This window comes from Ornithorhynchus anatinus, chromosome 14 (assembly GCF_004115215.2).
Source record: "Ornithorhynchus anatinus isolate Pmale09 chromosome 14, mOrnAna1.pri.v4, whole genome shotgun sequence".
NCBI lineage: Eukaryota > Metazoa > Chordata > Mammalia > Monotremata > Ornithorhynchidae > Ornithorhynchus > Ornithorhynchus anatinus.
In genome coordinates this window covers 11,188,945-11,202,464 of record NC_041741.1, presented here as the reverse complement: position 1 = coordinate 11,202,464, position 13,520 = coordinate 11,188,945, and the positions used below count along the sequence as shown (strand labels likewise).

The 13,520-nt window shown below is 39.3% G+C and overlaps 1 protein-coding gene across 3 annotated transcripts in view; it reads left to right on the top strand.

The window, feature by feature from the left end:
* Positions 1-13,520, top strand: part of HEATR5A (HEAT repeat containing 5A) — a 75,448-nt gene that overhangs the window by 43,859 nt on the left and 18,069 nt on the right. For 2 of the 3 annotated variants that reach the window (XM_029078808.1, XM_029078806.1), the window contains exons 20-25: positions 558-747; positions 1,599-1,768; positions 5,103-5,129; positions 7,683-7,821; positions 10,131-10,310; positions 12,748-12,987. In XM_029078808.1, the coding sequence (XP_028934641.1) occupies positions 558-747; positions 1,599-1,768; positions 5,103-5,129; positions 7,683-7,821; positions 10,131-10,310; positions 12,748-12,987 (946 nt within the window). The remainder of the gene's footprint in view (positions 1-557; positions 748-1,598; positions 1,769-5,102; positions 5,130-7,682; positions 7,822-10,130; positions 10,311-12,747; positions 12,988-13,520) is intronic. The other variant, XM_029078809.1, reaches the window with a different exon arrangement.

Here is a 13,520-nt window from a genome sequence, read left to right as displayed (position 1 = left end):
GAAAACCACTGGAGTAATGAAGACTTTGGAATTGGGGCTTCCCTGTTGAAGCACTGATCAGGGCTCTCTAAGTAATTATCTGTGTCAGTTCTTGTCTGGAGTAAATAATGAGTGAGGTTTTTAGACTAAAGACATTATTCTTTGGTTTAAACAAAAGTTTGGAAGCGGCAATAGCCACTCAAAAGTGTAAAATCCTATTTTTAGTTCCTTTGAAAAGTTACCCAGGAGCAGTTGTTCATTGAACTTAATTTAGATAGAATTTGCTTCAAAATTGTTGGAAGGTTTTCCCATCTTTTGAAATTGTTATTGAGATTGTTAGAAATGTCCGAAACCGAAATGCACAGTTGCCTTTGAAGTTAGCTTTGTGGCACCTTGGGCATGCAGTATCCATCGAAAGTCTCGGGGATTCCTTCATTTCCGCAGTGCTTTTTCTTTTTGAAATGACCCGTGGAACGTGAGATGTATGCCAGGTTTGTTTAATCAAACGACCTTTGGTCCAATTTCATGTTGCTGAAGTGCTTTTTAAATATTTAAAATGTTTTTTCTTAACTTTCCAGACTTGGGCACTGCATTCACTGTCATTGGTTATTGACTCTGCTGGCCCACTGTATCACGTGCATGTGGAACCTACCCTCTCCCTTATATTCATGTTGCTGTTAACTGTCCCTCCTACTCATGCCGAAGTTCACCAGAGTCTTGGACGCTGTCTAAATGCTCTTATCACCACATTGGGTCCTGAGCTGCAAGGTATGCGTAGCCACAACTGGAGTGTCTTGAATTTTGTTTCTGTGTAGTGGGAGGAGAACTATTTGAAATATACCCTGAAGCAGAATGCTTTGGGAATTAGTCAACCATTTTCTATTTGGTATATTGAATGCACCTGAATTCCAGTAGCCCTGGTTTGAGATAAGGAGCAGAATTTAGGCCTTGGTCGAAGTGGAGGAGGAGAGTTAACTGGCCACCAACACTGAATGCTCTTGTTTTTTGCTTTAGCGAGGAAAAACTTCCATAGGAAAAGCATGGCATTAAGCAGGTTGTTTTCCCAAGAAGGAAGCAAGAATAAAATCATGTTGTCAAGTGATGACTTTTTAGTGATTCTGAAGGCTTAAGAATGGATAATCCCCTCATTTTAGGAAAAAAAATAAACAAAATTTGCCAGAGAATAATTTACTCTCATCAGGCCAGGCTGATGGTTTAGACAGCAAGATAGGCATTAGTTTTGAACTTAAAATATTCCTAACTTTCCATTGCCAAGGCCATGACAATTTCCAATTTACAACTTCCAACTCTAACTTCCATGAAGCCACTTTGTTCTCTCCTTCAGGTGGTCCCAGCTGTTATTGTGCCTAATGATTTCACTTGAAACACTTTCCTCCTAACCCTCATCAAGTTCTGAATGACTATGTTGCAAAATCCTTCCCAAACCTACTTTAATCCATCTGTCTGCCTTCTTAGAGAGAAGAGTTGTAATTTGTAGATCCCAATTTTAATTTTAATGATTTGGTGTATAAATGTGCTCATGTTTACACATTAATCATTTAAGGCAAGACCTGAAACATTAAGGGGCCATTAGTAAACATTTTTTGTTCTCATTGTAGGTAATAGTTCTTCAGTTTCTGCCTTAAGAACATCTTGTCTCTTGGGCTGTGCAGTGATGCAGGATAACCCAGACTGCCTTGTTCAAGCTCAAGCCATCTCTTGCCTTCAGCAGCTTCATATGTTTGCTCCCCGCCACGTCAACCTGTCCAGTCTGGTCAGCTGCCTCTGTGTGAGTATGTTATCTTATATAGGCTGTTCACTTCCTTAAATTGCAAATTTGTTCCGGAAAAACATAGAAAGATTGCATCAAAGCACATTTTCATTTCCTTCCCTTGCTGGAGCTCCAATTTGATCATTTGTTTTTATGTTCACCAGAGTCTAGATGGGGCGGGATGGGACCGGATGGTATCCCTTTAGGTGTCAGCAGGTCCCGAAACCACCTTGCTACCTTGTAGGTGTTAAATCTAGCTTGTGTATAAACCATCTATGTGTTTATTTTTTTTCCTCATGCAACTGTTCACATGATTATTTGTTACACTTCCTTTCCCTCCTAGTGACCCAATGTCCTTCTGTTTTTCTCCCCTTTTCTACTTAAGAGTTGTAGTTACTGCTGTGGTCCTAATTTTAGGCCAAGCATAAGCAATTTAATGGGGTTTATTCCCATTAGTATTTTTTCCTCTTTTAACTTTTTGGGCCTGTTGCATAGATATACTGGTCAAGTGATCATCTTGTGTAGAAAATAATTCTTCTGAGAATTTAGCAGGAGCATATTAAATAAAAACCTGTCACTGAGATACCTAAGGAGATCACCAGAAATGTTGTCTGTACTGGGTATACTGAGTTTCAGGATTCACACCCTTTCAAAATTTGCTCTGAATCTTGCATTGGACAGTCTATCAAAATCAGAGGAAAAACTTGACCGAGGCCCTTCAATTCTGGGGTGGATGACTCTGAATCAGAAATGTGTGGGCTGTTTATACCATGAACAGGCCATGAGATGTAAATCACAGGAATTTTATCATTGTAACAGTTTAGAAAGAACTTAACTGCTCTGCTAGAGTTTGCAGAATACAAGTTGCCCATTTACAGAAGCCACTAACAGTGTGAAGCACAATCACTTTGAGATCAGACTTATTTTTAAGAAACGGATTAGCTACCTTAACCGTCTAGTTTCAGACCAAGAAAGTTCACCAGGTTTTGGATATCAAGCAGTGCAAACTGTCATTCTACTTTGGTTTAATGACCACTAACAAAGTCAGTTGTACCTGAGAAAGCGGTGTTTCTTTTCTAAAAAATCTTCTATGTAATCAAATGAAGGACAGTGTAGCTGTTTCATTTTCCTAATAATCCATGCTTTTTCTTTATTGTATGTATTCTTTTCCTTCTCCCAGTATAAAACCTATACTTCAATCCCTCAGTTGCATGTGGATAAGTAACTCTTTAATACTTCATAATATACTTCCTACTGTGACGCTCTGAAAAATGAAAATAAAATAGAAGTTTACCCAGGTTTGTCTTTTCATACTCCTTATTGTAGTAGGGATTTTTTTTAATCATCTCAGATGCTCAATGGCAACCACTGATCCATGTCATCTGATCTCATACTTTTATGACGAGGGCTTATTCTTACTGTAGAAATACTTAAATACAATTTGGGAAGGAATCAAGGACAGCATTATCCTGATAGGATCCCTTGCCCCTTACCTTGTTTAGACCAATACAGACCCGAACCAGAAGGTTTTGAGGGTATTTTTGTTGGTGGTTTTTTTAGAGAAATTGCACTTTCAAATCCATCATTCCCCTCTCCCAGCTTACTGTCCTTCTTGACGTGTTGCTATCTTGTTTGTTTTCTTCTGAAGACCACTGCCAGCCTCCTTGAATAACAGAATGGATTAACTGTCATTAAATTAGCACTTCCAATTCCTTGGAAAAATTATTTGTTGTACATTCCAAATTAAGATTTTACTGCTGATAAGAAATGTTATTCTGTGCTGGGGAAAATGAGCATAAATAATAATGAAAATTATAGTGGTAGTTAAGTGCTGACTGCGTATCAAGTACTGTATTAAACACTGGGGTAGGTACAAAGAATCAGATGCAGTCTCTGTCTCTCATTGGGCTCACAGTCTAAGAAGGATGAAGACCAGGTATTGAATTCTCATTTTACAGATGAGAAAACTGAGGCACAGAGAAGTTAAGTGACTTACCCAACGTCACCCAGCCAGCAAGTAGGGGAGCTAGGATTAAAACCCAGGTCCTCTGACTCCCAGGCCCACTAGGCAACACTCCTTCTCTTTTTAAGGGTACTGGCAGCCCTAGACCTTAACTGGGAGGTGCAAGGTGTAAGTCATTCAGAAATGTATAAGACCTAATAGACTGGGCAGACCAGCAAATTCCTTATCTCTCCTTATTTCCCAATAGAGAAAATCCAAGATTCAGTACTGAGAAAGGGAAGAGACTATTGCCAAATATACCAAGTATAGTTTTTTGTTGAGACATTTGAGCCCCACAGACAACTTCTCAGTTGACCCCTTGGAGTTTAATTACACTCCCTATAACATTTGCCTTTAGATTACGGGACATTCACATGCTTTACCCAGACCATCTGTCAAGTAAAACCAGACTCATTGTATTATTAATTTGACATTCCAATAAATAGTATAAAGGGATTCTCATTGTTTTGTTTGTCATTTTGCCTTTAATCTAGGGAGTCTTACTGGATCTGACTTCTTAAATTGTATGAGGAGATTTTTTGAGGAACTTCCCTGCCTCTTGTTAAATAGTCTAAACCTTTGCTAATTTTAAAATATGCAATAAAGTTTATACTATTTTCATATTATTTGTCATACTTTTCCAGCTTTCAAAATGCACCCCATCCTTAGGGAAAACTCTTTTTAGGCAGGGCTTTCTTCAAACTGCAGTATACTTAACCTCTATTCTGAACTCTGCCTAACTGTACTAGCAGATGAATGTTCTAGCAGTTTAAAGAGGTGATTCCTGGGAGAAATAAATCTATAATTAACTTGAGGTGGCCCAGTCCATTATTTTGCTAGATACCTTCTCATCAGCACACACCCAAGAATCCAGCCCTCAGCAATTTCTACTTGCTAAATACTGAAGACTTTTTGAGACTCATAAGGAAACCTAGATAAAACAAATATAATCTATACTTTTCATTAATTTGTTGCTTTCCTCTTGCATCATTTGGGTTTACACTTAAAAAGTATTTTCAAGATCTTAGCCGTGTCTGATTTGGTTATGAGCCTGGAAATGCATTTTGAGGCTTATTTTTGAGAAAGAATCAAGCAATGAATGGTATTTATTGAGCACTTAACTGTGTGCAGAGCACCGTACTACGTGCTTGGAAGAGTACAGTCCTTACTGTTAAGGATCTTACAATCTAGTGGTCCAAACTGTTCTTCAATAATACATTTATACCTAAATATTTGGCTCATTGTTGTCAGAATCATCTTGGAATTTTTCTTTCTTTCTCTCTCTCTCTCACTCTTTCTCTCTCTCTTTTTTTTTTGGTCATGACTGGTTTGTCATTTGTTTTTGTGCAGGAGATCTTGTTGGATAATTCTGTGTTGGTAGGTCCCTGACCCTTGACTCGTTAATTTTCAGCGCATTTGCATTGCTGTCTCTGTGTTGTTTTTGGTTGTGGTGGTGGTGGTTGTTTTACTCTGCATCTCTTCATTTAAACTAACCATTGATGCAAAGTGAAATCTATCTGTAGCATGTATACGTGATGTTCGATGCTTTCCTAAGCAGACCTTTTCTAACCTCACCAGCTGATGTGCTTGGCTCATTTTATGCCCTTAATTTTGCATCAGTTTGATGGTTTCAGTGAAGAAAGGAACTGAACTTACTGTCTGACTTGTTAATTTGTATGTTTGCTTGCTGTGTTGGTTTCCCTCAATCCAAACTACTTAATTGCTAGAGAATGGTATAGAGATATAAAGCCTCTTGTGCATTTCCTGGCAGCCTGGCGTTGGGTATTCTAACTATTTCTGTTCTAACGAACTGGTAAGCAGCATGCTATTTCCAGGAGAATGTGTGGTCAGCTTGAATAAGCATTTCATTTAAGCCTTGTGTTTATGCTTGTGACATTTTAGCTCAAGTATCTTGTAGTGACATTGATTCTGCTTCTTAAAATGAAGTGTTTTTTCAGAGTGCATTTTTGTGTGTGAAGTGTATCATTTATGCGGGATCACATCAATAAATATTGTCTCTCAAGGTTTAACCTTTTTGTTATCTCCAGGACTAATTTCCCTCAGCTAAATTGGCCTGGTGTCATCACAGTCACTCTGCTACAGTCACTCCACTCTGACCAGTTTTGAGTCAGCAAAGCAGCTGAGAGTGCAAGATTACATAATTATGAAGCTTCTCTTATCCTCTTCCCTATATCTGGCTAGAAGCCCCATGACTAAATTTGCCCTTTAAGGACGTGATTAAATTTCCCAGATCCTCTTCTAATTTTCTTTGTTTGGTTTCCTCACTTTACATCCATTGTTCCTATTAATTTGTGGTTCTGCTAAACCCAAGCCTTTTTCTTTACAATATCTTTACAATCCCCAACAGTTAGCTTATAGCCCCTATGCTTTTCTGTCTTCGTTCCTTTCAGTTCATCCTACTCTACCTCTAATAGTCTTAATCACCCCTATAAGAACTCAGGAAGTGATTTCCACATCCTTCTTTGGGATAAGCGCTGCTATACCAAATTAATCATTAATCACTTGCTGCATCTAAATAAATCACAGAAACATAATCTTTCAATTCTGCTATGTTGTGAAACCATTTTAGCTGAGAATTCATATTAGGGAAGTAGTTCGCTATATGACCATGCCTAATTCCCAACTCTGTATTCTTTCCCAGTACTTAATACAATACTCTGCACACAGTAAGAGCTTAATAAATACTATTACTTACATCTCTTCATATGGCATAATGCAGTGAATAAGGAGGAAATGACCTGTGGTACTAGAACAGAAATATACAATACTGAGACACTTGTTTCTGCCTGCTTTCCTTCCCTGTGATAAAAAAGAAAAAGAAAAGGCAGTGTAGTAAAAGTGATCCAAAGAACTGGTTTTAAGTCTTCAAATACGTATTCGTTCTCCCTCTTGAGATCATGTCAGAACAAACTTGGCAATCTTTGCAAATCACTGCTGATCTTATGAATCAGAGGTAACCAGATCTCCCATGCATTCTTCCTGGGATACTCCCTAGAAAAACAATTTAAAGCTAATGTGGGTTAAGTAAATCCAGATAATAATAATTATTATTATGATATTTGTTAAGTGCTTACTATGTACCAAGCACTGTTCTAAGCACTGGGTAGTTACAAGGTAATCAGGTTGTCCCACATGGTGCTCACATCTTAATCCCAGATGAGGTAACTGAGGCACAGAGAAGTTAAGTGGCTTGCCTAAGGTCAAAAAGCAGGCAAATGACAGAGCCAGGTTTAGAACCCACATCCGTTGACTCACAAGCCAATACTCTTTCCTTAGGTTCCACCCCCCAAAAAACCTGTATTTGTGGTAGCAGTATAAAAAGAATCAGTGAAAACTGGGAGTTTGTTGCCTTTGAAAATGCACTTACCCCTTCCTCTAAATTCTAATAATCTTAAAACAATTGTATTTAAACAGTCATCTGTACATTGAGCTCTTCTGAGTGCTACAGGTTAAAATGATGCAGTTCCTATCTTCGAATGATTTATGGTCTAAGACAGTATTGATGCAGAAAAGATAAAACACATATAGCGTACCAAAAAAAGAGGTCAGGTACTATTAAAAGATTTAAAAAGCAAGTGCTTCCCTTCATTTTCTTTCTTTAGCTGTCAAAATTATTTTTAGTTATGTGAATTCTTCAGACCCTTTAGTGAAATATTCTCCTGGATTTGCTTTAACTTTCAAAATATTTTACAGACTTTGTTTTAGTCTAGTATAATCACCTCTTCTGACGGCACTTATGAAAAGTAAATGTAGTTTACAATTGTGTGAACTTCACAGTGCTCATTATAACGTTTTTAGGTTCACCAAAGTGGTGGGGAACTTGTGAAGGGAGGAATCAAAGGAATGTCTATTTGATTAGTAAAATGCTACCAAGACCAACCTCCTTATTCCCCTGTTGATGTTTTTCAGGTGAATCTCTGTAGTTCATACTTGTTATTGAGAAGAGCAGTTCTTGCTTGTTTACGCCAGCTTGTTCAGAGAGAGGCAGCTGAGGTTTCAGAACATGCCGTTGCCCTTGCTAAAGACAGCAGGGAAGACTTGACTCCAGGTAACGTGTTTTTGCCAAGCTTTGCTGTAATGAGTGTTCTCCATTATTTCTAATTCCAAAACGTTTCCAGCCTTAACCATAATTGGATGTTTTAAAAAAAACAAATTTTATCCTTTGTTCCAAATTGTAATGTGAAAAACAGGGTTGGCCTGACACATTTTAACCTGATCGAATATCCCAGTGTTTCTGTTCCTTTTTTTTGGTGTGTGTGTTTTATGGTATTTGTTAGGTGTCCAACACTGTTCTAAGCACTGGGGTAGATACAAGCTTATTAGGGCAGACACAGTCTCTGTCCTGCATAAGGTTCACAGTCCAAGTTGCCTTTTTTTTCGCCCCATTGTATTCAGCAATGAAAAGGGGCTTGCCAACCCAAATAGTGTTTTGTTGCCACTCCCTCTGTTACCGAGGAGTCTGGTTTTTGCAACCTCGATTAAAGAAACTATCAGTAGATGGCTAGCAAGTCTTCTGCATTTAGATAAACTTTTAGGTATATTTAGAATAGTTGTATAGTTGAAAACTCCTTCATTAGCAACACTTCACACTGTGTCAATCATTATTTCAGTGGTAAACATAAGATTAGGGAGAAGTCGGCTCAAAAAGTTAATTGAAGGAGTCTGTAGTATCACTTCCAGACCTTCAGCTCCTTCCTGAAGCTCTTTGCTCCCACATCCCCTTTTCTTATCCCGGATGTCCTTGGCTCCTACTTAGATGACAAAATCAAAGTCATCAGGCGTGACCTCCCCAACATCTTCCCTTCATCTCTACTCCTTCCTATGCCCCAACCTTGTCCTCTCTCATCCTTTTCTGCCATCAAGAGATCACCCACCTGTTTTTGAAATCTGCTCCCTCCACCTGTGTGTGCCCCTTGCACTTTATAAAAACTTTAATGTCCTCCCTGACCAACATTAGACCATTTTACAGAAGCTCTGCACACATCCAACCATTTTCACTAACAACACAGCTTAATGCAAGCACTAAATTCCACCATAAGAAACATTGTCATTAGCATTTTAAGGGAACTAATTTGAAACTGCTTAAATTTCTCTTTTTCCACTGATATAGTGTTTTGACCAGAAATTCAAGCCTGATTGGGGGCATTTGTGCAAGGAGTCACATCATGTTTGACCAGTTCACAGCAGCATTATGGCACTATGTTCCCAATTATCCCAGTGTGTTCTTTCCAAATTGCACACACAAAAAAGTTGCATTATCGCAAGAATGTCTGATTCTGGGGATGTTTTGTCTTCACAGTTAGTGTGTGCTTATTTTTATGGCCTGCCCTTCTCTCATAATGGCACACGTGGACTCTGCTGTATTCCACTAACTTGGGTGGTTCTTTGGGGATTTTCCCTTCATGTTAAACAACTTTAAACCTTTTCACCTGAGTAAAGAGCGTTTAGTTGCCATTTAGTTCAGAAAATTGAAGGGTTTGGTAATGAACTGGCCATCTGCATATTGGATGAGTAAAGGGCTAAAAATGCATTATGTCATTTAGGATAAGGATCAAGGGTTATTCAATGCCATGAGCCTTTTGCATTCATCAAGAGAAAAATGTCATAATAGCTTTGCGGGAACCTCCAAATTCAGGATAACCCACACTAGTAACAAGCTAAAATAGAAAAATAAAGGCTTCTACAAAACCCCAGGAAGACTAGTGGGTGCCTTGGCTATGGGAGTGGCCTGAACTCTCAGCCCCAAGGAACCTGAAGTTCTGCCCCTCTAACCACAGCACCCTCCTGAATTTGTTTTTATTTTGTGTTTTTTTGTGTTATGCTTTAATGCTTCAACAGTGTGTCCTTCTCCAGTCTCATTTCCCCACTCAGACTCTTAGACTGTGAGCCCCCTGAAGGATAGCAACCACCTCTTTCTGTCCTTCACCCTTGACTCTTATGCCTTTAAACACCACTGCTCACATCTTTCTCCCCTGCCACTTTTCTGCCTGGAGTGTAAGCCCAGTGTGGGCAGCGATTGCCTCTCCTTATTACTGAATTGTACTTTCCAACTGCTTAGTACAGTGCTCGGCACACAGTAAGTGCTCAATAAATATGATTGAATGAATGAATCTCTCATTCCCACCACTGTAGCTACCCCCAGCATTTAGTGCAGTGCTCTACACTTAGTAAGCGCTTGGTAAATATTATTTCTATTAATTCGGTGAGCTAGCCAAGATGGTTTGAAACCTGGCTTTGGCTAGGCTGTGTAGGTAATATTTGAAGAAATCTGATTTGGTCAAGAATATCGAATGGGTGTTTCAGGTCTGGCCGTTTTGTTTTCTGGGCTACTCAGATCATGAATTTTGTTCTTGCCAGATGCTAACATCCGGGAGGTGGGCCTCGAGGGGGCATTGTTGAGCTTGCTGGATAAAGAATCAGACCAGAGATTACGCCGGGATATCAGAGAGACACTGAGTCACATGCTTATGTCGATGGCCGTTGAAAAACTCTCTTTTTGGTTGAAACTTTGTAAAGATGTCCTTGCAGCCTCTGCTGGTAAGTGTTAGTGTATTCTGCCATTGTTGAAAATACTTACATGAAGACCAAGCCTTTGTGCAATGTGGTTTCTCTTAGATCGTATAAATTTCTTATGCGTGCTTTTGATATGAACCTACACTAGATGGAGAGTGCTTGATTGGAATTTTTCAATGCTTCTCATGAAAAAACATTTCAAATATGAAAGTGTGCTCAATGGATTTTAAGTCGCTCCACGTGCCGTCTGATTGGCATTTGAGGCTTTAGTAAATATGGATTGTGTTTCAGTGAATCACTTGCCCAGTGTGAGCAGGTTAAGGCTCAGGATGTTGTATCACTGCTCATTATACTTCTGGTGGTATTGCTGGAATTGTAGACAGCCTCATCATTGCCCCTCCTCTTTAATTAGCATTTTTCAGATGATCATTAACTACATGGTTGGGAGCACAATTAGAAGAATTTAATCCTTAGGACAGATGGTATATGGACAAACTGAGTTCATTAATCTTAGTATTGCCAAGTATTAATATTGTCTGTGCATTTCTCTAGGGCACTCTACTTCTTAAAAGCTCTCTATAGCGTTTTCTTGATCCCATAACATCATTTATTTACTCACTGCTACTTTTCATTAACAATTGCCATAAAGGCTTTTCCTTTACCCTCACCTCTTCTCAAAGCCAACAACTCTTCCAAGTACTCTAGTTTCTGCCTAGATAGCTGACTTTGGGGAAGTTATTTTACCTCCCGTGGCTTCAGTTTATCCATTTGCAAACCGGGTTTGCTAATGCCTGTTTTTCCACCTCATGGGAATATTGGGAAATTGTCACGATGATTAGTTATCCAAGGAACAAACCTGTTCTCTTTTGTCCCCTCTACAGTGGTGACCTTAGGCCAGGAAAGGGAGACTAAGGTGTGCAATGCAACTTTTCAGATTTTTCTTAATTGTGGGAGTTGCTTCTGGTAAATCTTCCTTTAGCAGTGATTCTTCAGATCCTGAGTTTGAAGGTGAATGAAATCAAAATGTATGGGAAATGACTATGAGCTTCCTGGGAGAAAGGCATACATAATCTGAGAATGTGGTATTCTTAAAGAGAGGACTGATGCTATCCAACCTGTATCCAACCCCATCTTTCTCCTACTTTGATCTCTAGTGTCTTCTCATTTACTTCCTCTCTCCCTTGTCACTCTGAATTAAATCTCCTGCTAGCTCTGTCCTTACTCTCATGATCTAGTTTCTTTATAGTTGCATCTTTAATGCCCTAGCCCCTGTGAAAACATTGATCTTACCTTATCTTCCTCTTTCTTTTGGTGCTGCCTGTATCTTCCCCTTTTGCTCCAAATTCCATGAGTTTTCCGTAGACATTTGCTACCTCCATTCCCTTGTCCTTTATGATTAGGATCTTTCTTCTCTATCCTTCTCTCCCCTCTCATTGTATTTCCTCATTTGCAGAGGTCTCTATCGACTCAGCCAAATCCAAATGCATCTTCTCTGTCATTCTCCCTATCCATTTTTCTGCCTTGACATTGCAAAGGTAAACATTGATATGAGATTTTTAAAAAATCAGATTTTTAAAAACGTCTCATACTAAAGGAAAATAACTTCATTTGTTGCAAGTTCTAATAGTTTGTGTTAAAATAACTCAAGCTTTCTTATATAGAGTTTGTTGCTAAATTAAGAGTTTTTAGTTTGGATAACCAGAGTCCATCACTGGGATCGTGACCAGTTTATCTCAGGGACTGTAGAAGTTGTGACCAACAAGATGAGGAAGCAGGTTCCACCCCTGCTCATACCTGTATCTTAGCTCAGTAAATCTTCTGGTTGCCATTTAACTGATGTCGTTACTGTTGATAGTATTGAATGGACATGTATGCTCCCTTGCAGTTAAGGATTGTTTGCACAACTAGAAATGTAGACTCTGGTCTAACCTAGGACTAGCTCCGTCTCCTCCTGGTATCTAAGCTCCAATAAGGACCCAAAGTTAGCTCAGGCCAAACTAGATGTTGGTCCTGGTTCACTTCTCAAGCGACCTGGTTTGGTCCAACTCAGCCCCAGCTCAAAACCTTGGGCCCTGTGGACTATCCCCCAGTTTATGTAAGTCTCTAATAGGAGTGGGGGATTAACTGACTGATCATAGAAGTAATAGTTTGGGGTTTTTAAATTGTATTTGTTAAGCATTTCTATGTGCCGTGCACTACTAAGCACTGGGGCAGAAATAAGCTTATCAGGTTGGACACAGTCCGTGTCCCACATGGGGCTCATGTCTTAATCCCCATTTTACAGATGAGGTAACTAAAAAGTTAAGTGACTTGCCTAGGGTCACACAGCAAATGAATGGCAGAGCAGGGCTTAGAACTCAGGTTTAATAGCTTTCTTCTAAGTTTGAAAAAATCTGTGTTCACAGTGTATTCCAACTGACGAAATCATCCTTTGCCTGCTTTTTTTGTTGTTAAACTACAGATTTTACCTCTGTAGCTTGCATAGAGCCAACTCAGGAAGAAGATGGAGATAAAGGGGATGATGCTTCTGTTTTAACTATCAGAAACGATGAGAAATCCCGTCCTTTCAGCAACCCAAGATGGGCTACCCGAGTCTTTGCTGCAGAATGCGTCTGTAGAATCATCAGCCAATGTGAGAATGCAAGCATTGCTCATTTTGACATTGCTTTGGCTCAAGAAATGAAAGGAAGGGATTCAAGGAGTAAGTATCAGACTAATGAAGCCAATCAATCAATTAAGTTTATTGAGAGCTTATTAGGACCTAAGCACTAGAAAGAATATAATAAAGTAGGTAGACACAGTCCCTGTCCTTAGGAATTTATAATATAGTGAACTGAAATACCAAATGGTCATTGTGGACTGTGTGATTTATTTCAATGATTACTGTTGACGGATGAGAAACTCACCATCCTGGAGGATCCTCGAATCCCAAGGTTACTTGAGATATTCATTTTTAGATGAAAAATTAAGCGAAGCAGCATGGCCTAGTGGAAAGAGCATAGGTCTGGGAGTCAAAGGACCTGGGTTCTAATCCCAGCTCTGCCACTTGCCTGTTGTGTGACCTTGGGCAAATCAGTTCTCTGGGCCTCAGTCTCCTCAATTGCAAAATGGGGAGTCAGTACCTGTTCTCCCTCCTGCTTAGACTGTGGGCTCCATGTAGGACAAGGACTGTGTTAAACCTCATTGATTCTGTAATCTACCCCATCGCTTAGAATAGTGCTTGACACATAGTAA